This window comes from Cydia fagiglandana, chromosome 27, assembly GCF_963556715.1.
Source record: "Cydia fagiglandana chromosome 27, ilCydFagi1.1, whole genome shotgun sequence".
In the NCBI taxonomy this organism is placed as follows: domain Eukaryota; kingdom Metazoa; phylum Arthropoda; class Insecta; order Lepidoptera; family Tortricidae; genus Cydia; species Cydia fagiglandana.
The window spans coordinates 8,109,386-8,137,259 of NC_085958.1; the positions used below are offsets into that span (position 1 = coordinate 8,109,386).

A 27,874-nucleotide genomic window follows, 5' to 3' on the forward strand; every position below is an offset into this window, starting at 1 on the left:
GGCTATGTCGGTGACTTTAGTTCGTCTACGGATCTCCTCATTTCTGATTCGATCACGTAGAGAAACTCCGAGCATAGCCCTCTCCATAGCTCGTTGAGCGACTTTGAGTTTTGAGATGAGGCCGATAGTGAAAGACCACGTTTCGGAGCCGTAAGTCATCACTGGTAACACACATTGATTAAAGACTTTCGTCTTGAGGCACTGAGGTATGTCGGACGAAAAGACATTACGTAGTTTCCCGAACGCTGCCCAACCGAGTTGGATTCGGCGGTTGACCTCTTTCTCGAAGTACATCGATACAAGAAGGAAAATATAAAATTTGCCAATGAAATTTAACTATAGTCGCACCAATAAAAGTCTGCAGCGGATTTGATAGCCCACGCAGTGTAAGTGTTATTTATACGTCATAATTTCATAGAAGTTTGACGTTTAAAATGACACTTGCACTGCGTGGGCTATCAAAATCGCTCCAGACTTTTTACGGTCTAACTTTACTCTACTCTCATTCTTCCTTGCGTTATCCCGGCATTTTGCTACGGCTCATGGGAGCCTGGGGGAGGCCGATTGACAACTAAATCAACTAATCCCATGATTTGACGTAGGCACTAGTTTTTACGAAAGATACTGCCATCTGAACTTTCAACCCAGAGGGGAAACTAGGCCTTATTAAGATTAGTCAGGTTTCCTCACGATGTTTTCCTTCACCGGAAAGCAACTGGTAAATATCAAATCATATTCACGTTCACACTCATCTCTCCGGACAGGTCCAGGCATTGGATCTCGTACGAGGTGTCCCAGATGTCTGGATAAACCAGCTCTCCAGGTCCAGGTGTTGGAGACACTAGATCTCGTACGAGGTGTAAGATCCAGGTGTTTGTGTGGAACTAAACACACCTGTTAGGGTATCCGGTGGGCAGGACGAACTGGAAGTGAACCACGCTCAGCTCTCCAGGTCCAGGTGTTGGAGACACTGGATCTCGAGGTGTAAGACCCAGGTGTGTGTGGAACTAAACACACCTGTTAGGGTGTCCGGTGGGCAGGACGAACTGGAAGTGGACCACGCTCAGCTCTTCTGACAGATCCAGGTGCTGGAGACACTGGATCTCGAAGTGTAAGACCCAGGCGTCTGTGTGGATACGAGGTGTAAGACCCAGGTGTTTGTGGAACTAAACACACCTGTTAGGGTGTCCAGTGGGCAGCACGAATTGGAAATGGACCACGCTCAGCTCTCCAGACAGATCCAGGTGCTGGAGGCACTGGATCTCGTAGGAGGTGTAGGCGCGGCGGACGTACACTTCTAGGGAAGCGTTGATCACCTGTTGAAGATAATTTAATTATTATAATAATTTGTAGAGATACTGTGGCGGGTACGGATGCGCGCGCACTCTCGCATGCCTGTACAGTCGGCCAAAAATGTGGTCTTTATTTTTATTTTTATTTTAGTTATTTATTATACTATAAGTTACAACTTTATTGTTACATACAATGCTCCACAAAACTACATTTAGTTTGACTGTGGAGTCTCAGTATACTATAATACTATACTTAATTAAATTTAAAAATTAGAATAGGTTTACATTCGTAGTTGAAATAGGTAGGTATATCTACGGTTGAAGTTAGGTTAAGTTAGGTGAACGTCATGAGACAACAAGGTCGATTCACCCTTGCATATTATATTATGTGACAATTATTCTCTTTATCATTTAAATTATTATCTTTATCATTTATGAATTTTATGATATTTACGTCATGCCATGTGTCAAGTTTGAAGTCAACCTTAGCTATCGTTAGATCTCGCAGAAACTTTTGTCAAAACTGGTAGACCACTTTCTTGGCCCACTGTAACTCGCTCTATGTCATCGTCTCGGCACGTCAATAAGAAATGTCGATGTATTTGGCTTAGCCGTTGAATTTGGGTCGATCAACTATTTCTTGTTGTTATTCTGTCCCATCAGCCAGGAGACAATAGCAGCATAGTGTCTTAGAAGAGCTGCTGTACCATGTTCTACGGACGTACTTAGTAGATGTCCCTTCCTACCAAAAAATTCAAGTTTGGTTCATATAAATACGAAATAACTAGTATTTTAAGAGTGGCCCAAGAGACCGTAACCATGGCAACTAGTGACAAGAAAAAGTTGATTCATAATATTGTAAATACTGTTGTGCATCCTTACGATCGCTATATAATTACTTATAACATTTTCCTTTATTATGTTACATCATTTGAACGTATGAGTGTTGTGCTCCGAAATATAACATTTGGTGTTCAAATCAAAGTCTTTCATTTCGCCTGTTAGGAAGATTATAGTCAAATACAAATATAAATACAAAATTTCTTTATTAACCAAGTAGAACAAGCAAGATTGACAAATGTAGGCAATTATAGTAGTGTACCCTATGATGGGCGTGGAACCAGTAATGGGACAAAAAACCACAAATCCTGTAAAATAAGTGTCTAAAAGTAGTTTATAAACACTGCCTGTATATTATCATAAATAAGAATCCTAGAGCTGTTTCAGTTTGAATTTTTATTAAATTTGGTTGTATTTTAAGAAATTGGCGTCAACCCAAAAGTTGTCGTGTCACTGAAAAAAAATACCACTACGAATTCTTAACAACTTCGCTAAGAGAGGTGAGTTAATTTATTAAATTTTAATTAATTAATACTTGATGAAAACTAGAATGTGCTTTGTTAATTGCATTTACCATGAGATAAGGTATACAACATACTATGTTGTGACTCCACAGATGTAAAAAAATAGTGGTATTTGGCCCAATCCCATTATAGGAGCTCTAAAACTGCATACCTCCTATAATGGGACAATTTACATAATGATGCTTGCCATGCCATCATTTCATGTTTAAACAATACAGAAGTAAATTTAGTTACGAAATATGTCAACCAGGAGGTACGCTCGGACTTCGGATAAATTAATATCGTTTTTTAGTGTGGGTCAAATCTTGGTAGCCGAGTTTGAGCCACTTTCCCGTTTTCCGATTGAGTTGAAATTTTGTATTCGTAATTAAATATGCAAATCGGATGATAATGCAATATTATGATAACATGGACCAGATCTGATGACCTATTTCACTATTTTATACTGATAGAGCAGTGTCCATTACTGGGGGGCCCATTACTGGAGCTTTGGTGTCCATGACTGGAGAAAAATAGCATAGTTTTAATTTGTTAAGTATGTGGAAACTCATTGCAGTATCTTTGATACAACACGCCTAAAACATGAAAGACGGATAGGACTTTCATCTTTCAATACGCTTAGCGGTAGACCATTCACATGTATTAGGGAAATATCACAAATACTCCAAATTCCCTCTTAAATGTCCCATGACTGGTGCTGTTACTATATACATGTATAATACACACGTCACGTTACATTACAGTTAGATTAGCAGTAGCCCTCACACTAGGTCGAGCCTGTGTCGTGAGGACTGTGGTGAGACAGTAGTAGCAAAAAGAATGCGTCTATGCACCCCAAATGTCCTCCTTTATAAAACATATGGCAGAAACCATATCTCAACGGTGGAACCGTTCTCTAAGCACCATACTGGGCTGGCTGAGATGTAGGATCAGTATCGCCGTTATACGCGCCACCAGCATGTGTATCCGAGGCACACGCCACCGTTTTAAGTCGACCGCCAGGTGGCTTGGGTTCGACGACGGTGCCGCCCTTCCACACATCGATTGAAACCACTTTTCTACCCTACCCACATATGTATTACCTAACCCTTTGCCTATGTACTTATGATTGTTTTAATGTAATAAATTTTTGTTGTTTGTAGCAAAAAGAATTAACAACTAGGTGGTGCTATAATACGAGTACATGAGATGGTATAATTTTACAATACAAGTTAATTAAGATTATATACTACTTTAACTTAAGGGGCAACTAAACTAATTAAGCTAACTTACATGCAAATAATGACTAATTAATAACTATATGAAATTAGTGGATTATGCCCTTTACTCTGTGCGCACGTGTGTGTGTGAGTGTGAGTGTGTGTGTGTGTGTGTGTGTGTGTGTGGTTGTGTGTGTGTGTGTGGTTGTGTGTGTAAGAGTGTGTGGTTGTGTGTGTAAGAGTGTGTGTCTGCATGTGTTTTACTGCAAAGGTTTCAGTACCTCTTCAGTTTCCTTGTAAGAGAGAGAACCTCTAGTCGGGCACTGCATTCCTACAATACTGTGATTGATACGATGATGATGAACGTCCAATACGCAGTTCGTCCAAATCGCATTTCGGTCATTCGTCTCCTACGTGTTCGTCCATAAGGGCTCATTTAGACGATGAAAGAACTCGCATGCGAGTTTCATTAGTCATTACATTGCGGGTTTTGATCGGTCGGTTGAATTGAACGAAACCGCATGCGAGTTCGCGCGCCGTCTAAATCAGCCCTAAGGGGCTGTCCATAAATTACGTCATCGATTTTTGACCCCCGCCCCCCCCCCCCTATAATCATCCAAAAATCATGCTTCAAATGACCCCATTTCCTCCTACTTCATGCTACCGTCATCCGATGTCCAGACCCCCCCCCCCCCTAATTTGAAATGACGTAATTTATGAATAGCCCCTAAGTGATGCGTCCATTTTGTGATTCGTCAATTAACCTTTTGAACGTCAAACCCATAAGGTGTAACTCACATGTCGTCGTGTCATTAGCTATGCATATGCATGTACAGTCAGCTTCGAAAGTAGATGTATGCTTTTGAATACGAGGAAAGTAAAATACAAGTAAGTATATTTAAAATAGCCTGACTATACTCTGTATCTTTAGGCATTTTAATAAAAGTAAACAAAATCTACTTTTATTTAAATACCTAAAGATACAGAGTATAACATTTATTTAAATCAAAACATACATACAGTTAGTCATACTTACAAACTATACACACACAAGTTACTAACTAAACATTGCTGCCGCTCCTAGACGCTTCCAGTGCAAAAGTGCCCATAATACTCGCGGCATTGCCGCGCTGGATGGCTATCGATAGCCTTTGCACCAGAAACACAGAGTATAACTACTATAAGTACCTATACACTTTTATATCTCTTGGGTGTACTCTCAATTAACTGGGGAATGCTCCCGGTACGGTACTGAGTTTGTATGGCGAGAACCGGGAATTCCCGATTCCGGTACTGTGTTTGTATAGAAGACCAGTACCGGGAGCACTCCCTATAATTAACCATTTAGGTCAAGTATCGTTATTTATCGAATGGGGAATTAAATATCAGAATGGAAATTGTACAACAAACCCATCAAAACCAAAATTTAATTGCATATCGCAAAAAAAGAAAAAAAAACGTACTTGGAAAGAAAAAAAGCCCTAGAACAGAAACTTACTTTCTGCACACTTCATACAACAACAATGAGAGCATGAGAAATGAAAATATTTATTACGCAATCCTAAAAATACCCAATCATAACTAAGCTCTCTTTGCTGAGATAAGTATGAGGCAGTAATAACATCCTGAGGATAGCGATTGGTGGCTGGACGCCTTGACTGTCCAATGCCAGGCGTGTCACTCCGCGATTGCGTCGCTTTGCTACAGGTAGCTAAAAGTACATCCGTTCGGCCCCAATTTTGGGGTTTGCCATAAGCCGCGCGTGGCGCTGTCGCCACCTAGCGGCCATATCTGTGCTGATCGTAACAGACGCGTTTTGTTAGAGAGCGAGTCTTCTGTACTTAGTACTATTATTTATTCTGTGCCAATGCCAAAATATTGGATCAGTTTTGTAACGGGTAGGGCAATGTAGGTAGTAATTGTGACCACCTTTTCTTTTTTGCTTAAATTATGTATTTACACATGTAGCATCTAGTTTATTAAGTTTCGACGCAAGTAGACTAACACAATATGGATTTTAAAATCTGAATTAAACAATTTTATTTTATTTAGGAATTTAAGCTCGAGTGTACTCGTGATGAAATAACTTTATTACAGTGATGCGCTGACAGCCTGATTCCTATCAAGTAGCAAATTAGATTATTCCTAGCAAGTTACTTTAAAATAAAGGACATTTCTATAAAAGAATTACATAGAGAAAGACGCAATGAAATCGTTTCGACGGAAAGAGTCCAGCACACTTCCTTTGGGTAAGGATTTTTAGAAACAATTTTCATATTTTTAGTTTTTGTGAAAAAAAATTAATTCTTAAGGCCCCATTCGCACGACAGCTTTTTCAGCGCGCGTTAAAAAAGCGTTTGAATGACACACGAATGGGGGCTAAAGCTGTGTTGTAGACTTATGCATAAGTCTAAAACATGTTCGTGATTTTTATCAATCGGGCGAAAGTCAAGAAACCAGGTTTCGGATTGACGAAGTTACTCCAGATTGCTAATCTTAAGGGGCCCACTGATTAACAGTCCGCCGGATGGTATCGGCCTGTCAGTTATCACAGTTCCGAACAACGGACAGGCCGATACCGTCCAGCGGACTGTTAATCAGTGGGCCCCTTATGATTATCAATCTGACGTAACTTCGTCGATCCGAAACCTGGTTTCTGACTGTATTTAAAATAAATTATTTTACACTATGCAAGAAATTTAGCACTAGAAAATTATTAGAGAAACTTAGACAGCAGTCCGTACAAAAAATTTTGTTCACGGAACACTTATGGGATGACTTCGGTCTTGCAAATCAGTTAAATGCATTTTTATAGACACATTTTCTATTTTAAAACCCGTATGAAACTACAAACACTGGGTAATTTGATCGTGACGTCACATGCTAGTATTCTTTGACAGTTCAAAACAAGAAACTGATTTGACTAATAGTCAAATACTTACCCTATTAAAGTTTTGGCGACCGTATTGTGATATAAAAAAAAGCGCTACGATTTTTCAAGAACTCTGCTGGCTGAACTTACTGAGGCAAAAAAATCAAGATTGTGGTTTGATTTATGTATGGTAGAAAGTATTAGGAAGTTTATCCTCTAGCCGCCCAGAGACCTATAAAAAGTCTCCTGTTCCATTCTAATTTGAACTTTGTGTTCACAAAATAAAATTTCATTTTGCTTGGCAAGGTTTGACGTATGGGCGGCTAGAGGTTATGACCCATTTCATACCTTGTCACAGTGACAATTAATATGTAAGTCGCTACAGCCCTATAGATATAAATTATTCTAAATAGGTGCATACCTATATAATTAGTTATAAGTTTGTAAAAGCCACTAGAGTTCTGTTAGAGATGTATTATGTACCTGTAACCTAATTGAATTATGTACTTATGTTTGCTACACCCTATTCAGGGTCCATGTGATACCATAAGCAATGTAAATACCACCCAAAAAATGTACCATGGAAGCAAGAAATAAATGAATACTGAATACTATTGTCACTGTCACAAGGTGCAAAATGGGTTATCAATTAAAACTTTCCACTATCTTTTTGTAGTTCCAGCGACTGAGGATCTGGAGTTCAAGCCATTCCGTGAAACGTATAAGATCATCACTTTCACAATGATCGTCGGTATGCTATACCCTACGCCAAACACTGAAAAGTGCAGAGTAGTTGGCATCAGTAAGTTTTTTAACTCAAACCACTCTGTGAAATCACTATTACTCCATATCTCCGTCATTAGTGTCATTAATAAATTAATTCGCGAATTCAGTGACATTTAATTTAAATTTGTTTAGTTTAGTAATTTTTTTTATTGTTATTTATTATTCTATTTAATCTGACATTGTGTGAATTGAATGTTTTCCTTTCGCCCATTATCAATGGTGGAAATTTAATTAATAATAAGTAAGTGCTAATCTTCTTTGAAATGTTTTGACGTGTAATGGATCCGTGCGTGCATTTACGAAATAATTAAATATGAAATATGAACCGATTTTGAAAATTCGTTTTTTATTTGTATGTATATGCATACAGATTGGTCCCGTTTTTGTCAAAACCCAGTTCTGATGATGGGATCCATGAGGAATCGAGGGAACTCCTCAAATCTTAAAGGCATATACACGATGATTTTTAATCGGTTCAGTATGGTAATCTATTTTGCAGTATTGATACTAATATCAACTTTGCCGTTGTGCACCGCGGCGCTATTGGATATGTGGAACAGCTGGTTCAGAGGGGACATCATCAACATCATCAGGCACACCACGGTTATTGGGCCGTTACTTGGAGCAGTCTTTAAGGTACTGAATAGAGGACCCATCACGCCAGTGTTTTTGGACATGTGGAACAGCTGGCTCAGAGGGGACATCATCAACATCATCAGGCACACTACGGTTATTGGGCCGTTCCTTGGAGCAGTCTTTAAGGTACTGAATAGTAGACATGTGTAAGTAATGCTCGTAATATCACAAATGAGATATCTCTCGAACACGTAATATGCCATTACTCGTCACTCCGAGAAATCAACCATTACTTCAAACATTACGCATCACGCGAGCCGAGCGCCGAGCGCGCGACCACGCGAACGCCAACGACCGGCCGAAGCGCGCGAAATGGATTCAATTCCACTTAGGTTGACCCGCCGATATGAATGGCCGAGTTAAAGTCTACTCACAGAGCGCGTAATGTGTAATGCCACTTGTGATAGTGTCATGTTTGTTCGCCATGCCATGATTGCTTTGTTATCTCACTCGCACTCGATCTCAGCGCTCGGTCGCTCTCGCTCTGCGATGCTTTCGGCTATCTTCGGAATAATTCGGATCGGTCCGCTCGGCCGATCGCCGCTGTGCGTTTAAGTAGTCGCAAATTTCACTAATATTCTTACGAATAAGATTTTCTGCATCTGCAATAGATTTAAAACTCTAATGCGTCCGCGTAGAGTTTAAAATGTTTTCTTATAAGAAGAGAAGGACGCGGCTAAATCGAGTAATTTGTTTGAGATTTTGAAGTTGACGAAAACAAAACCGTTTTTTATTATTGTTGTGAAATGTTTGGTTGACTTTCGCGGTTCGCGGCGCTAAGTACGACTTATTACTTGTTTATCCCGTAATTTAATTGTGGATTAGTGCATATGAGTGTAGAAATTTGATTTGTGTATATACTGTATATAGGCTGTTTATTTATTTATTTATTATATCCGAGACGCCATAGAATCACTAGAGTGCCGTGGATGCGCTGCGTAATTGAGGAGATAACTGTAATGTGGCGATCTCGCGCGCGCCCGCGCGCTGTTTCACGTTCGGGTCATGTTTCGAGTGATGAGTGATGTGATATCTCAGTGTACCATTACGTGTTCGGAAAAGTGATGTGATATAGCATCACTTTTCGAAGCACTGTTTCGCGCATGTCTACTGAATAGAGGACCCATCACGCCAGTGTTTTCGGACATGTGGAACAGCTGGCTCAGAGGGGACATCATCAACATCATCAGGCACACCACGGTTATTGGGCCGTTCCTTGGAGCAGTCTTTAAGGTACTGAATAGAGGATCCATCACGCCAGTGTTTTTGGACATGTGGAACAGCTGGCTCAGAGGGGACATCATCAACATCATCAGGCACACCACGGTTATTGGGCCGTTCCTTGGAGCAGTCTTTAAGGTACTGAATAGAGGATCCATCACGCCAGTGTTTTTGGACATGTGGAACAGCTGGCTCAGAGGGGACATCATCAACATCATCAGGCACACCACGGTTATTGGGCCGTTCCTTGGAGCAGTCTTTAAGGTACTGAATAGAGGATCCATCACGCCAGTGTTTTTGGACATGTGGAACAGCTGGCTCAGAGGGGACATCATCAACATCATCAGGCACACCACGGTTATTGGGCCGTTCCTTGGAGCAGTCTTTAAGGTACTGAATAGAGGATCCATCACGCCAGTGTTTTTGGACATGTGGAACAGCTGGCTCAGAGGGGACATCATCAACATCATCAGGCACACCACGGTTATTGGGCCGTTCCTTGGAGCAGTCTTTAAGGTACTGAATAGAGGATCCATCACGCCAGTGTTTTTGGACATGTGGAACAGCTGGCTCAGAGGGGACATCATCAACATCATCAGGCACACCACGGTTATTGGGCCGTTCCTTGGAGCAGTCTTTAAGGTACTGAATAGAGGATCCATCACGCCAATGTTTTTGGACATGTGGAACAGCTGGCTCAGAGGGGACATCATCAAGTCATCATTTAGATATTTATTCTCATAATATTAAATTGCATCATAAATTATGCTAGACTAATCTACATGAATTTATATTATGATCGTCATTCAAATTTACATAATATTATTTAAGGTGGTTCTCCTTGCTCGATTTTCATACAACTTTCTTGGCACCCTAGCTCCTATTATATAGGGTTTCTTCACTTGTATATGTAATGTTTGGGTAGTATATATATTTCTGTCTTCGCAGAACGTAAAAAAATACTAGATTTTGATTAAAATTATTAAGAAAAAAGCCTTTGAATATTGGTAAAATTTTGCCTCATTGCTTGTTTGTGTGAGTGATGCTTATAGTATCGGTGTAATTCTAACATGGCGACTTCATTTGACAAGCAATCATTTTTAATTTGTCAAAGGTGTAACAGATGGCACTTTAAAACCGCAACACAGATTACCTGTGTATTTTGTTTTATTTTCACTCAATAGAGGGAGGTATATTTAATGCACAAAGCATGTTACGAGTATACCTACTCATTTAAGAATCTCCTTTCTGATATAATTTCATTCCCAGATTTAATATAACTTAATAATTATTATGATTATTACACAATAAAATACATTAATATATTTATAGAAAGGTCAGTCCAAACAATCATTCGCGTTACGGTCGTCCACCGAAAACCCTTGTGAATTCTGCTTTCGTTTCGGTAAATGTTCTCTGGAAAAGCCTATATTTATTGTAACAATGATTTTTAAACTAAAATACCTAGCTATATTTTTCTCAAAAATATATATAGTAGTGGACCCTATAATGGACGTGGAACCAGTTATGGGACAAAAAACCACAAATCCTCTAAAATAAGTATCTAAAAATAGTTTATAAACACTGTCTGTATATTATCATAAATATGAGTCTTAGAGCTGTTTCAATTTAAAGTTTCATTAAATTTGGTTATTTTTTAAGAAATTGGCGTCAACCCAAAAGTTGTCGTGTCACTGAAAAAAAATACCACTACGAATTCTTAACAACTTCGCTAAGAGAGGTGAGTTAATTTATTAAATTTTAATTAATTAATACTCGATGAAAACTAGAATGTGTTTTGTTAATTGCATTTACCATGAGATAATGTATACAACACACTATGTTGTGACTCCACAGATGTAAAAAAAAATAGTGGTATTTGGCCCAATCCCATTATAGGAGCTGTAAAACTGCATGCCTCCTATAATGGGACAATTGACATTATAATGCTTGCCATGGCATAATTTCATGTTTAAACAATACAGAAGTAAAATGTAGTTACGAAATACGTCAACCAGGAGGTATTCTCGGACTTCGCATAAATTAATATCGTTTTTCCAAACTTTTATTTAACTTGCCCTGTTAGTTTGTGTGGGTCAAATTTTGGTAACTGAATTTGAGCCACTTTTCGATTTCCGATACAATTGAATTTTTTTGTAAGTACGTAATTAAGTATGCAAATCTGATGATAATGCAATATTATATATGATAACATCGACCTGATCTTATGATGGAGACAGGAGGTGGCCATGGGAATTTTATCGAAATAAACCCTAACTAATTGTGTTAGGTATATTAGAATTGTCTCGATGGATCTAATACAATAATAATTGGCTGTGGAAAGAAAAATACATTCATCGATAAAAGCTTATACCAAAAATTGATTTTTTTGCCATAACTTATACCCCATTTCAATATTTTATACTGATAGAGCAATGTCCATTATAGGGGGCCCATTACTGGATCCACGTCCATTACTGGGGGCCCATTACTGGAGCTTTGGTGTCCATGACTGGAGAAGAAAAAAACATAGTTTTAATTTGTTAAGTATGTGGAAACTCATTGCAATATCTTTGATACAACACGCCTAAAACATGAAAGACGGATAGGACTTTCATCTTTTAACACGCTAAGCGGTAGACCAGTTACATGTATAAGGGAAATATCATAAATACTCCAAATTTCTTCTTAAATGTCCCATGACTGGTGCTGTTACTATAGGTATGTGGAGAAAAATGTCATCTTCTTGTAAATAAACAAGATTCTATAATATCTTCTGCTTGTGCATAACAATAACATTAGTAGATGATACTTTTAGGGTTCCGTACCCAAAGGGTAAAACGGGACCCTATTACTAAGACTTCGCTGTCCGTCCGTCTGTCTGTCACCAGGCTGTATCTCACGAACCGTGATAGCTAGACAGTTGAAATTTTCACAGATGATGTATTTCTGTTGCCGCTATAACAACAAATACTAAAAACAGAATAAAATAAAGATTTAAATGGGGCTCCCATACAACAAACGTGATTTTTGACCAAAGTTAAGCAACGTCGGGAGTGGTCAGTACTTGGATGGGTGACCGTTTTTTTTTTGCTTTTTTTTTTGTTTTTTTTTGCATTATAGTACGGAACCCTTCGTGCGCGAGTCCGACTCGCACTTGCCTGGTTTTTTTTCAAAAATGCTGCCTTTCACCCGAGTTAAAACACTCTACTTTTCATTTCGCATACGAGGAAAGTAAAATGCATGTGTTTTTTTAAATACATTTTTATAGTAGGTATTTTTGAGAGTAGGTATTTTTGAGAGTAGGTATTTTCAATTAACAATTTGGCCAAAAGTAATTTATGGAATGGGGAGTCAAATATCAGAATGGAAATTGTATAACAAATCCATTTATACCCAAATTTCAATTGCTTATTGTAAAAAGAATAATAAAATCGTACTTGTAATTGGAACCTAAACTGCTCTAGTGCAGAAACGTATCATTTCCTGCACACCTTTTACAACAACAATGACCCTCTTTCATATATTCGGTCAAATTGTGCTTTTTGAAAAACTAATTATAGCCAGCCTTTTATGAATGTAGTATGATACCTTAGGGTATGGTGCTTTACGCACACTAGCGTCCCTTCCCCTCCCCCTGACGCAACCCACCCTTTTTGCATGAAATATGTCCCGGTTCACAGTTTTTTACATTTTTTGAGGAAAGTATACATTTTAGGAAAAAAAGTGTCAATGAAAGAAATAATCCTTAATAAATTCTTAATAAAAAAGGTCATATTCATTTTTTTTATATCATGCACCTAATTCATGTATTAGCTTGTCAAAATTCGAAATAACATAGTTTTTACTTAGGGTTCGAAACTCATTTATTATACACGGTGTAACATGAGGAAACTGAATAATTTTAGCAGCGTATTCCTGATCACATTTAGAGACAAAAATGTCCTATAAACTTTTTTGAAATTCGCCTAGTTTCAGAGTTAATACCAATAAAAAAAAAACAAGTTTCTATTGTTACATAGTTCAAAACGCCTTTTTGATGGCGATGTTGCTACTATGGGATTTAGTCTAAATATCCTTATTGATATGTCAAAAAGTGACAAGTAACACTTTACAAAAACTAAGTTTTACGAAAAAAAAAACCATTTTAAGTGACAATTTTTATATACAAATTCATTCATAAAATTAAAAAAAAAACCAAAAAAAATTTTTTTTTTGGCGAAATTGACCTAAACACATATTACATCTTTTCCTTTTTTTGACCTCATGTATACATTTTAGGATAAAAGTGTCAATGAAAGAAATAGTTCCTTATTAAATTCTTAGTAAAAAAGGTTATATATTCATTTTATAACACTTATTATACAAGGTGTCCTCAAGAAATGCGAAAGATTTTATTTCTGAGGTCAAATTAAAAGAAGGAAAAAATGTTTGTATGAGTTTAGGTCAATTTCGCCGAAAACAATTTTTTTTATTGTTTTTAGGGTTCCGTACTTCAAAAGGAAAAAACGGAACCCTTATAGGATCACTCGTGCGTCTGTCTGTCTGTCCGTCTGTCACAGCCGATTTTCTCCGGAACTACTGGACCAATCAAGTTGTAATCTGGTACACATATGTAAGTTTGTAAACAAATGAATTTTAAACATGGGGGCCACTTTTGGGGGGTAAATGAAAAAATTAAAAAATAAAAATTTTCAAACTATATCATGTTACATATCAAATGAAAGAGCTTATTGTAAGGATCTCAAATATATATTTTTTATAATTTTCGAATAAACACTTTAGAAGTTATTCAAGAAAATAGGCAAAAAATGACTATTCCCCCCTCCCCCTTTATCTCCGAAACTACTAGGTTTAAAATTTTGAAAAAATACATAAAATAGGTCTATGATGACAGGAAAACCTATTAGAAATGTACAGTCAAGCGTGAGTCGGACTTAATTACAGTTTTTGATCCGACTCCTACGGATTTTTTAAAGATTTCACTCACGTTTCGCATAAATAATGTTTAGTTTTAAGTTTATAAAATACATATGTATGTTAGTCTGTAAGGTATTTGTAATATGGGCCTTGTTCCCTGAATTAAATATCTAAATAAATAAATAAATAAAATAAAAAATACATTGTTAAAAATTGTGTAATATACGGAATCCTTGGAACGCGAGTCCGACTCGCACTTGGCCGCAATTTTTTAATTTTTTGAGTATATATGTATGTACATAAAAAGTAAATGTTATTGGTAAACTTGTCAGTTAACATGGATTTTTACTTTTTTTTCGGTAAACATAGTTTTTGCAACGTGTTACTTAATTGTCACTTTTTGACATATCAATAAGGATATTTAGACTAAATCCCATAGTAACAACATCGCCATCAAAAAGGCGTTTTGAACTATGTAACAATCATCATCATTTCAGCCTATATACGTCCCACTGCTGAGCACAGGCCTCCTCTCATGCGCGAGAGGGCTTGGGCTATAGTCCCCACGCTAGCCCAATGCGGATTGGATGTAACAATAGAAACTTGTTTTTTTTTTATTGGTATTAACTCTGAAACTAGGCGAATTTCAAAAAAGTTTATAGGACATTTTTGTCTCTAAATGTGATCAGGAATACGCTGTTAAAATTATTCGGTTTCCTCATGTTACACCGTGTATAATAAATGAGTTTCGAACCCTAAGTAAAAACTATGTTATTTCGAATTTTGACAAGCTAATACATGAATTAGGTGCATGATATAAAAAAAATGAATATGACCTTTTTTATTAAGAATTTATTAAGGATTATTTCTTTCATTGACACTTTTTTCCTAAAATATATTCTTTCCTCAAAAAATGTAAAAAACTGTGTACCGGGACATATTTCATGCAAAAAGGGGGGGTTGCGTCAGGGGGAGGGGAAGGGACGCTAGTGTGCGTAAAGCACCGTACCCTATGGTATCATACTACATTCATAAAAGGCTGGCTATAATTAGTTTGTCTTCCCCATACATTAGAACACAATTTAACCGAATCAATAGCATGAGAAATGAAACGGATATTTCTTGTTTTCTTTGCATTAGCATTTTTCTCTCGATAATTTAATCAATTTGCAACATAAGTAGAAGAATCCTCATATATCCATAAATATCAAAATATAAAAGGACATACATTTTCAGAAGAATTCCCCGTGCGACGTTGCCAAGTGGTTTAAAGTACAACATGCTCGCAACGTTTGGATGTCAATAACTCGACAATGAAAAATTATATTTCAAATCAATTCAAACTTGATATTTTTGACAGTAATGGGTTACTTAAATAAGAAGGCATTTTTCGCCCGGGTCTACTATGGTCAAATGGTCTAGTGGCTTTTAGCTACTGAGTATAAGTCTAACAAGTTGAACAGCATGACAGGGTTCAAACCACGAACAAAGACTCATTTCTTTTTGTATTTATTTATTTATTTTGTTTCATCTTTTTGGAAATTTTATATGCCTTATTTTAAAAGTTATTTTAAGTAAATGTGTTGTATTTGATTATTTCATGTAGGTATATCATTTCAATAAAATTTTGGAAACTTATTTTATACCTGGTCAAGCAAATCTTGTCAGTAAAAAAACCGGGCAAGTGCGAGTCGGACTCGCGCACGAAGGGTTCCGTACCATAATGCAAAAAAAAACCAAAAAAAAAAGCAAAAAAAAAAACGGTCACCCATCCAAGTACTGACCACTCCCGACGTTGCTTAACTTTGGTCAAAAATCACGTTTGTTGTATGGGAGCCCCATTTAAATCTTTATTTTATTCTGTTTTTAGTATTTGTTGTTATAGCGGCAACAGAAATACATCATCTGTGAAAATTTCAACTGTCTAGCTATCACGGTTCGTGAGATACAGCCTGGTGACAGACGGACGGACGGACGGACGGACGGACGGACAGCGAAGTCTTAGTAATAGGGTCCCGTTTTACCCTTTGGGTACGGAACCCTAAAAAGGCGCGAAATTCAAATGTTCTATGAACGATATCCCTTCGCGCCTACATTTTTCAAATTTGCCGCCTTTTTCTACTGACAAGATCTGCTTGACCAGCTATACTTCGTCGATAGTTGACTTCTTATATACCTATTCTGCGATCCTAATTAGCCTCATGCATGACTTTTTTTTAATTATTTTAATCATTATTTATATCCTTTGAAATCGGAAAATAAAAATACTTTTATAAATCTTCCCATAATATTATTAAAAAATAATTAAAATACTGAAAATATTTTACTCACGTAAGTTTAGTTTCGAAGAATAACATACGCTTAAAATAATTCAAAAGAGAATGCTAAAATTATAAAATAAAAAAAAACTGGCATTGTCGGGGTTTGAACCATGTATCTTAGCTACAATCTGATTTTTTTCAAAATAGAGGCTACGGGTGCCACGAGCACATGACATTTGATGGTCGAAAACATTAGTTGCTTCTGAATGCGTTGTAATTCTTAATCGTTGCTCAAACAAGAATTTATTATTTAATTTCCAATCTTTTTTCAACAATAAACATTTCATCCGCTGCGCCCTCTAGGTTACTTTACTGTAACATTACGAATGTGCTGACATTTGACACTGACTTTAAGGTGACTTTAAGTACGTAAGTGTGCGTGAATGCAAGAAATTGCAATATTTTGCAGTTGGATTCCGGTAATAACGAAATGAGACAATGTTGAGTTGAACATGTCTCGATTTAGATGTAGTATTTTTTATAGTTTTCGCACATATCAACACATCTTATGAAACTTTGTATTTTGGGAGAAATAGTGAAAATCCACAATTCGTGCACAGTGACGCCATCTTTTGGCTGATAATCGGCATCCCATCCCTAGACATCCACCTTAATACATACAAATTAAAAAACCGAGCAAGTGCGAGTCGGGCTCGCGCACGTAGGGTTCCGTACCATAATGCAAAAAAAAACTAAAAAAAAACAGCAAAAAAAAAACGGTCACCCATCCAAGTACTGACCACTCCCGACGTTGCTTAACTTTGGTCAAAAATCACGTTTGTTGTATGGGAGCCCCATTTAAATCTTTATTTTATTCTGTTTTTAGTATTTGTTGTTGTAGCGGCAACAGAAATACATCATCTGTGAAAATTTCAACTGTCTAGCTATCACGGTTCGTGAGATACAGTCTGGTGACAGACGGACGGATGGACGGACGGACAGCGAAGTCTTAGTAATAGGGTCCCGTTTTACCCTTTGGGTACGGAACCCTAATAATAGGGTCCCGTTTTACCCTTTGGGTACGGGACCCTAAAAATGTCTTATGTCAACAATTTATCCATTCATGTCAAAACAAAATACGGGAATAACAAAGTACGAGTATCTCTTAATGATCGTCATGTTCTAAATAAAATATGTATCTGTTGCACAAAATACACTATATTTGTTCACAGATGATGCTGTTTTTCTACAGCAGAAAAGAAGCGTGGAGCATTATTCAAAAAATGGACGCCGACCACGCTCGCTACAACGCCCTCTCCGAACAGCACAAGGAAATTGCGCGTCGGCACATACAGGACACGCAATACTACAGGTACCGACGTCAAATATATGTTTACACTTTTGCACCTTACTCCTTTGTAATAAGGCGAAAAGTGTAAACATATCTTTGACGTCGACTGGACCAACAGCAACTACTAACTGTACATCGGTGGACCTTATTACAAAAGACATAAAAGACATAGATCTAAAGTTAGAATAAGATAAAAAAATATTGGGCTGATCACAGTTTGTGTAGAAGGAATTATAGTTTTGATACTAGAAAATATTTTTTATAAATTAATTATGCACTCAAAGTCAGCGCACATAATTTCTAGTACAGTCACCTGCAATAATATGTAACTCTTCGAAGGCCGCAAAACTATGTGACACGCTCTTATGGCTCTACAAATAAGATCGTGTCAGATATTTTTGCGGCCTTCGTTGTGTAACATATTATTGCAGGTGACTGTACAGTCAACGACAAACACAGATATTTTCCAGAACTTCTAGTTTATGCGTTTCTCGTTGTTTATAAGATTCAGGTATTAATAAATTCACGTACTTAATCAAAGTTATAGGCAAATGTTAGAACTAGTTCTTAAAGTATCAAAATATACTAAATTTTTTACGATTTATAAACATTGCAGTTTTTCGTTATACCACGCGTCACGTCGACTTCGCATTGTCGTAACTGTATTTTGAATGAATGGCAACGAACATTTAGCTTTTTTTAAATCATAGACAATTAGTGATACAACAAGGAAATATCTGTTAACAATATTTGTCTAGCCAGACTCTAATGGCTCCTCTACACGATGGACCAACGCCGGCCACTCCAAGGGACGCAGCCATGCGGTAGAATGAGATAGCAATATCACTTGCTCCCTCTAACGCATAAATGCGTCCCTTGGAGTGGCCGGCGTTGCCCCATCGTGTAGAGGAGACATAACAGTGTGGGCGATGGTACCAACAGCTTCCTAATGGCTCTTTGTGCCGACCCCACACAACGCTGGATAAGGGCAGGGTGAAGAAGATTGGATTTACACCCTGTATGTTCTTTTTTCAGCGAAAAATGCTGGTCAATAACAGTAGCGACCTGCGTACTGACCTTCCCTCTGACCGCGGTCGCTCTGACCTTCTACAACTACGCTTGCAAGGAGGATCCGGTCAAATACATGGTCCATGACATAGACAAACCCTTTTCACCTAAAGAAGATAGATTCTCATCACCATACTTCGAAATTATGTTCTTCTACATGATATATTGTGGATTATTTTATATAATTAGCTTCACGGGATTCGATGCGTTTTTTGGTATAACCATTAACCATGCTTGTATGAAGATGGAGCTGGCTTGTAGGACGATGGAGGATGCTATGTTGCAGAGCGAGAGAGATGGAAGGCATAGGAGGATGCTGGATGTTATAGCGGAGCAGAATGACTTGTTCAGGTGAGACAAGTTTATCTTTTGGACGCCAATGACCTGACCGATATATCCGCACCGCAGGTTCAACGCCAAAGACTGATTAATCGGTCACAGACCACAGAGCAACATAGACCTACAGTTTTGACACTTCCGTGACGTGGCGTCCCCGTGACAGCTTTTGTGTTTGACACGGCGTCGAAAAGGTTAAGCACAATAAGTAATAGTACTACCGTACAGAAAGGAAACTTCCTACAAAACAGAAGTTTGACAGCGGTTCAGGGACGAATCATGCTGTCCCATTCTAATGTATGACACTATCCCTTTCGGCTAATTAGGGTTGTCAAAATTTAAGTAATTATCTTATCTGTGTTATGTTACTTTTAATTTTGTAAATTAACATCACGTTTACAGAATGGTTGAACTCATTCAAGAAACGTTTGCCATTTGGCTCGGAATTATCGTCATAGCGACTATGCTCCAGATATGTAACTGCATGTATCAGATTATTGAGGTAAGTTCACTATGAACTTTGGATGTGGGATTTATACGGGTGTGGCCTGTAATACGAGCAAATAATTAAAACATGGATTGTACTCCTCAAACGGTGACACTTTTGTTCAACAACTTTCAAAAATTATGAAGTATTTAGACTCTCTATTTTTCATACAAAATAAATATTATCTTCAATGGACGCCATCGCCACGCCATATCATTGTGATTGACGTTGCTTTTCACGCCTTAAACATAACAGAATTCGCAATACATTGCGTTTTAGAATAAACTTTAAAGTGTATTAAAAATCAAACCACAAGTTATTTTTAAAAGTCGCTGAACAAATGTTGGTCAATATGAAGAGTACAGCCTACAGTTTAATTTTTTGCTCATATTACAGGCCACACCCGGTATATGTATTTGTTTTGCCAGCTTATGACTGCTAAGTACAGTCGCAATCAGATATATCGTCGGCTGAGAATACGTTTGTACCATATCCATTTACGAACAAATCGTTTTTACGCTTCCGTACCCAAAGGGTAAAACGGGATCCTATTACTAAGACTCCGCTGTCCGTCCGTCCGTCCGTCTGTCACCAGTATCTCACGAACCGTGATAGCTGTTGTAACAGTTGAAATTTTCAGATGATGTATTGTGTTGCCGCTATAACAACAAATACTAAAAAGTACGGAACCCTCGGTGGACGATTCCGACTCGCACTTGTCCGGTTTTTAATTATTCCTAAAATAACAAAAATTATGCTATAATTGACACTAATCGGTTTTTGAACGAAAAATATTTTTCAAAAAAGTTGTGCCATATCCGCATTTTACTATAGGATAATTACCAAAGAGATTAGAGTGTATAGAGAATTACTGTCATGGTAAATTTTGTAGCCACAGTACATTTACTGCCATCTTTCGATAGAAGATTAAAACTGTTAGAACGCCATTTGTCTTTGATCCTTATTCTTTCACTGTGTTAACTTGTTAAATATTAAAATTAACGCCATCTACTCGACAGTAGGCCAAAGGTTATGGCGCCATCGCTCGAAAATATTTGCAGCATACAGACCATACCTTTGGCGCCATATTTATTTATTTCAACTCTAGAGATCCATAATATCGTTAGTACAACGAATCATAAAATTACTTTAAATTATTTAATTTACTGTGACTACACCACGACTAGCAAGCGCAGCGTAGGACGTCCACCCACAAGATGGACGGACGACCTTGTTAAGGCCGCCGGAAGACGCTGGATGCGGGTCGCTTCCAACCGGTACGAATGGAGGTCCAAGGGGGAGGCCTATGTTCAGCAGTGGACGTCTTATGGCTGAGATGATGATGATGACTGTGACCACAAAATTTACTTTAACAATACGCCTCTATACTCACTTTTGATACCAGTAATTTGTTACAGGGTTACGGAATCGATCCTAGATATCTAGTATTCATCCTAGGCACCATTGCTCACATATACCTACCGTGCCGTTACGCCGCCAAATTGCAAGGAAGTGTAAGTGGTTTTTTTTATATGCTACCTCGTTTTTTTAGCATTTAAAAACGTCTACACAATCTTGCCGTGTTTTTATTGAAAAAAACTTTTGGAAAATAATTCACAGCAAATATGTAATAATTATAGCATACATATGACAATTAGAGTTACCGCAAAATATATGGAGCTGTATGTACAGCGCCATCTCGTTTACCTGTCAAATTCGAAGCACGAAACTATCTTACATTTTACACATCTTAGTGCCACTTGCACCATCTCTCTAACCCGGGGTTAACCGGTTAAACCGTTAACCTAGTGTCAAAGTGTACTGGTAACCATGGTAACGCTAGATTTAACCGGTTAACCCCGGGTTAGTGAATGGTGCAAGTGGCCCTTACTCAACTTTGAATACGCTGTATATAAATTAGTACATTCTTTAGGCACTAGATGTCGCCACTCATCTATACTGTTGCGGCTGGGAGCGTGTGAACGACGAGCGCGCGCGTAAGATGATCGTCTTCATGATAGCACGCGCACAGGTATTTGTGGCCTTCCATCAGAGAAGGTTCCTTATGCATCATTTTGCAATAAGGACTTTTTTATCAGAATTTCTGAGATGGATAGGACATTATTGTACTTGAAGCTTAAGGTCCCTTCTGTGTAGGAAAGCCACGTTAGACACTCGTTAGCAATTTTGGCTCTATCACTAAACAAGTGACGTTCTCCGTCAAAAGGTCACATTGACGCTTGCCGTATGGACGCTCTGACAGGTTATTCGTAAAAAGATACAAGCAAATTTCGTCTTTATGGTAAGCGACAAAGTTGTGCCTTTTGATTGAGAACGTCACAAATAAGGTTTCACCCAGGGCCCGGAAACCGTTCTCATTTGTCAAAACCGGTTTCGTTCATTCGCCCGGGAACGAATAGGATTTCGTTTCGGTTTGCGGTTACCGGTTAAAGAACTGTTCTTTTGAGATAACGGTTTGAAGCTATATACGTTCTCATTTCGTTCTCGAGGAACGAAATTAACCGGTTAATTTGAAAATATTAAAGCAAGATAGAACGAGTAAGTATTGCTATCTCTTTCACGTATGATAACGAGTTTAACCGAGTCTCCGAAAGCCAAGAAGAGTAACCGGTATTATATCATTCCCTGCGAACCATAAAGTTCAATCAATTAACCGGTTTTTTCATGAATGAAATAATAAAACGGTTTTGGAACGATATTAACAGGTATTTCAATACCGGTTCCGAGCCCTGGTTTCAGCTATCACCCGCTCCGTGCAACCGCGCCATCTAGTGGACGCCCTAAAAACTAAACTTTGTCAGGCGCGGCTCACTCCGCGATTTCAAGTACCGGCCCACACCAATTTTGGTGTCTAGCAGTAGTGGTTGCCACGCACCGCTACGGAACGGACTCCTGCTCGCGCTTGCGCCACCTAGCGGTCATATCTGTCCTAATAGTCACGTTTTGTTAGAGAGTGAACTTTGGTACCTGGTACAATGATTTAAATAATAAATAAATATTATACGACATTCTTACACAGATTGACTAAGTCCCACAGTAAGCTCAAGAAGGCTTGTGTCGTGGGTACTCAGACAACGATATATATAATATACAAATACTTAAATACATAGAAAACACCCATGACTCAGGAACAAATATCTGTATCATCATACAAATAAGTGCCCTTCCTGGGATTCGAACCCAGGACCATCGGCTTAGCAGGCAGGGTCACTACTCACTAGGCCAGACCGGTCGTCAAATTTATTTTGTGACTTTGTTTAGTTTTGAATACCTCGCCCGCTCAGCTTCTTTTGATGTTCACTAAGTTTATTTGTTGTCCAGATCCCGATGAAGATCACAGCTTTCAACATGTTCGATTTCGACATGGAGCTGTTTGTCTCCGTAAGTAGTATATTACGGTGTAACATGAGGAAACCGAATAAATATGCGTGGTTAAAATTATTCGGTTTCCTCATAACCGAATAATTTTAACCACGCATTTCTGAGGTAAAGGAGAAAAAAATGTAATATAAGTTTAGGTCAATTTCGCCACAAATATGTTTTTTTTGTATTGTTTTTTTTTCAATTATTTTAATGTATTTGTACATAAAAAAATAATCATAGTGGTAAACTTGTCACTTTAAATTGATTTTTACTTACTTTACTTTTTACAAAGTGTTACTTGTCAGTTTTTGACATCTATCAATAAGGATATTTAGAATACCTACGTCCCATAGCAGGAACATCACCATCAAAAGGGCCTTTCACACTATGTAACAATAAAAATTTGATTTTTTTTAGTTAATATTATCTCTGAAACAAGGCGGATTTCAAAAAACTTTACATATATGACATTTTTGTCTTTAAATATGACCAGGAATACGCTGTTAAACTTATTCAGTTTCCTCATGTTACACCGTGTATAATTAAAACACATAATAGGTAATATTAGGCAAAGCTCTGCGCAGGTGGCACCTTTAGCACATACAGTAAACAAACATAGAAGTTAGACGTTTAAAATAACACGTTCACAGCGTGGGCTATCAAGATCGCTGCAGAATTTTCTTGGTCTAACTCTAATTGGCGCGGACGCCATTTGGGACATTATCTATGAAAAGGGACCTTATTGTCGATGGCGCTTACGCCACACAGCGTCGCGCGGCATTGTATTTATATCGGAGCATCGTTAATAATGGCGTAAGCGCCATCGACAATAAGTACGGCTACCATCAGCAGGGGTGCGAAACTCCTGACTTCGGTCAAACTCGGCTCTGCTCCGCTCAGCATTGCTCCGAGCAATTATTAGGGTTGGCACCACTTGCCTTCCTTTTGCGTGCACGACCACAGATAAGATATTCACTTGATTTTTGACAACCCTAAGTAGCCGAAAGGGATAGTGCCATATATTAGAAAGGGCCAGCATGATTCGACCATGAACCGCTGTCAAACTTCGTTTTTGTAGGAAGTTTCCTTTCTGTACGGTAGTACTATTAATTATTCTGTGCCATCAGTTTTGACATTGACATAGGTACTCGCTCACGTCTACGTAACTTATTTTCTATGCATCTCGCTCGTACAGGCATATTAGTGCAAGCGAGATGCACAGAAAGTAAATCACGCAGACGTGATGAGCGTTATGTCAACGTCAAAACTGCTGGTAGCCGTAAAGGTCCCTTTTCATAGAAAACGACACATTTTATCTAACAATGGCATCCGCGTGCATGACCACGCCATCTAGCGGACGCCCTATAGATGAGTTTGATATTTTATTTTGGTATAAAAAAATATATTTGTAATTTCATTATATATTTTGTTCCAGATATTACAGACATCATATTCGATGTTTACACCAGCGAAATGCTATACATGGAAGTATTCTGTCCGCTCAATTATGACCCAACGCAAACTACCCCGCGATAGGCGGTACTTACAAACTGCTCGATTGGCAATCTCAGTACCACCGAGATGACAGTCAGTGACAAATGGCTATATTGATTTATAAAAACAACGTTTTTTTGTAATTAAAAATATATTCATGTGTCTTGAAGTGGTGCAGAAGTTATTTTAGTTCATACCAAGGACAGTGGAATCACTTTTCACTTGTAGTAAACAGATAACTTGAGTAGAATTTGGAAAAAACATGACGATTTGTTTTCAATACTGCCGTGCTAAGCTAAAACGTAACAACTGCATACAACTTTCATAACAACATACGACTTTTTAAATTTCGAGGATAATAGGGATGGTGTTATGCTAAATGAAGTAGACTATTTTATTAACTTGTGTTTGGTTTAGGTATTTTCTATATAATTATAAATGTAGTAATAAATTCCTTCTTACAGATTTGTATTTTCCTTTTTTATTTCATGAGATGGAGCTATAAAAAAACTACCTAGTTATTTCAAATTAATAATCAAATTTGGTATTGTCATTTTACATTACTTTCCATTCAGATTCCCACAAGATGCTATTCGCAGAGAACTATGGAAAAGAGCTGTCCAATTAGAGAGATATGAAATTAAGTGGAAGCCTGGCAAGATATCTAGAATATGTTCTATTCATGAGATATAACCCGTGAGATAATCATACCCGGTCTCCTATATGTAGACACATTTTTCCTATCATGCTTTCACTGAATTAATTTAACAAATACAAAATATCTGAAAATGTTGATCATTTGAATCCACCCTCTACTGTCACATATGTAGGTTCTCTCTCAAGCCATTTCCGTCAGTAGAAAAGAGCGGCAAACATATTAACTCACATTATAGACGAGTCTAACGCGAATTATATTCAATTACCTAGATTTACCGACGTAAATCAGTTTCGTTTCGTATAATGTGAGTTAATATATGTTCAAAACGCGAAAGTTTAAAATATTATAAGAGCGGCAAATTTAGAAAATCTAAGCGCGCGAACGGCTGTGGTCCTATACAAAATTTAAATTTTGCACCTTTTTCTACTGACCGGCCGGCTATATACATATAAAATATGCTGAATTGAAAGTGGGAATTTATTGTGACTCCGCCTGTTCAAATATTTTTGACCCGATTCGTGTACCCATGTAAATTTTGCAGACTGTATAGCCAGTCCGATTTCTAAGATCAAGTTCGCCATACATTTACTATGGTGTACTTGATCTTAGTAAAAAGGACAGACTATACCTGAACGTGACTTCGCACTGCCATGCAGATTGATAATAAAATATACAAAATACTTATATATTTACTTATGTTGAGTTAGTCTGTCATGTCATAACAACATTTTAACTAGTTATCTTTCTGCATCTGCATTAAATTATTATACGTGAATTATTTGACTGGTTCTTCACTGTATGGCATAAACCTATCCCTGTCCAAGTCATATTCTAATCAAATATGAACCGCTAACTCTCAGCGGCCAGTACGTACAGCAAGAAGGTTATTAGCGGATTAATGTCGCTGATTGGTAGTTATTGACATTATATGCATTTCATCTACACTTGGCTATGTACCATTAGTGTAACAAAGATGACTATTATTTCGTTTACCAGCTTTGATTACAGGCTCTGTAAACGCGTCGTCTTATTTGAATGTAGGCGTAATTGTGTATGTGTGCTAATTTGGCCCAAGAATTTGAACGGTAATGTTCCTAAAGGCGGTATCCTTAGTTATATATGATCGCAGGTTTACACTGCTTAGATCTTAAGACATACATACAAAAAATGTGTTTTCACTTCTCATGCTCAAAAAGTGCACCTTTATGTCGTGCGTAGACGAAGAATTGCCAAGAGAGAGAAGAGAAGAGAGAGAAGACGTGCCAAGATTAAGAACTTGTGCACATATCACGCTGGATCACGTTGGGGGAGAGGGGTACAAGGAAACCTCACGTGTATTTTTCGACAGTGACCCTACCTGTAGTAAAACCTACCACGCGAGTAGATACTTTTTCTCGGTTTCGTTAAACATAAATCTTCACTCTGCACTTCAAAATAGCGAGTCTATTTAACGAAAATAGGAAAATAAACAAGATTTTCTATATACAATACTATTTATCTTAAAATTAGGTCGAATGAAAAACATTAAAAAAATACACGTGAAGTTGTGTGGGGGGAGGGGGTAGCCGAGAACCTCACCAAATATCTCCAAGGGGGAGCGGGGGTCAAAAAGTAGGCGAAAACACCTCACACCTCGCGTGCACAACCCCTAAGTAAAGGGGCCCACTGATTAACAGTCAGCCGGACGGTATCGGCCTATCAGTTGTTCGGATCTGTCAAAATTTTGTTCGAACTGACAGGCCGATACCGTCCGGCGGACTGTTAATCAGTGGGCACCTTAATAGAGTAAGTTCACCGGCAAATTCTAATCTTTTTCCTTGTTAAGCTTGGAGGTTATATGTAATGAATAAGAACAGTTGTTAGAACTAAATTATAAGGTACGATACATTTTTGCGTAAAAGAAATTGATTGACGTGTCCTTTCATTAGATACAAACTGTAACTGTCACAGGATGGTGTAATGCTATTATCAAGAAACGAGCTACGAAAAATAAAAATAGTGTCTTTTGCGTTTTTTCTTATCTCCCTAACTTTTCTTCTTTTCATTTTTTTCCTCTTTTCTTCTTTTCTTTGTGTTCTCGTCGGGATGTAGTATGAATTCAATACACGCGATATAATCCGTTTCAATAGTTTTATTTCATGAGTAACTATCGCGGTAACCGAAGACAATACCTCCCAAGAGTTTAACCGATTCGGGGCTGATGACACGCCTGCCGTGTCATCAATGTTTTTTACGTGTGGCGTATGACACGGGAGGAGTGTCATCATATTCTATGGCGTATGACACGGGAGGAGTGTCATCATCATATTCGGCGCATGGCATGGCTGCCGTGTCATGAAATGATTGTTCCGCGCCACAGCCAAAAGTTTTCGAAAATGGAACACGCAACGAATCGGTTAAAAGATTGTATGGATACGAGTAAAATTATAAAAAGAATCATGGGAGTCGCCAAGGAGGCAAACGGAACAAACAGAATAGATAACAAAATTTCTAAAAAAGGCTGATATAGACGGCGCGCGAACTCACATGCGATTTTAGCTACATT

At 37.9% G+C, this 27,874-nt stretch overlaps 2 protein-coding genes across 5 annotated transcripts in view; one reads left to right on the plus strand and one right to left on the minus strand.

The window, feature by feature from the left end:
• LOC134677907 (acetyl-CoA carboxylase) overlaps window positions 1-27,874 on the minus strand; it is a 140,409-nt gene that overhangs the window by 50,116 nt on the left and 62,419 nt on the right. For both annotated transcript variants that reach the window (XM_063536353.1, XM_063536352.1), the window contains one exon: window positions 1,177-1,316. In XM_063536353.1, the coding sequence (XP_063392423.1) occupies window positions 1,177-1,316 (140 nt within the window). The remainder of the gene's footprint in view (window positions 1-1,176; window positions 1,317-27,874) is intronic.
• On the plus strand, window positions 5,997-27,450 carry LOC134677874 (odorant receptor 13a-like). Of its 3 annotated transcripts, XM_063536305.1 has the most exons (11): window positions 5,997-6,104; window positions 7,404-7,529; window positions 8,013-8,149; window positions 17,784-17,923; window positions 18,938-19,321; window positions 19,709-19,808; window positions 21,212-21,307; window positions 21,727-21,825; window positions 23,136-23,195; window positions 24,613-24,635; window positions 26,459-27,450. In XM_063536305.1, the coding sequence occupies exons 1-11, from the start codon at window positions 6,062-6,064 to the stop codon at window positions 26,478-26,480; spliced, it is 1,230 nt and encodes a 409-aa protein (XP_063392375.1). In that variant the 5' UTR covers window positions 5,997-6,061; the 3' UTR covers window positions 26,481-27,450. The 3 variants fall into 3 exon arrangements, with proteins under 3 accessions (XP_063392375.1, XP_063392376.1, XP_063392374.1); XM_063536306.1 differs by lacking the exons at window positions 5,997-6,104; window positions 7,404-7,529; window positions 8,013-8,149 and adding an exon at window positions 8,186-8,275; XM_063536304.1 differs by lacking the exons at window positions 5,997-6,104; window positions 7,404-7,529; window positions 8,013-8,149 and adding an exon at window positions 9,323-10,012.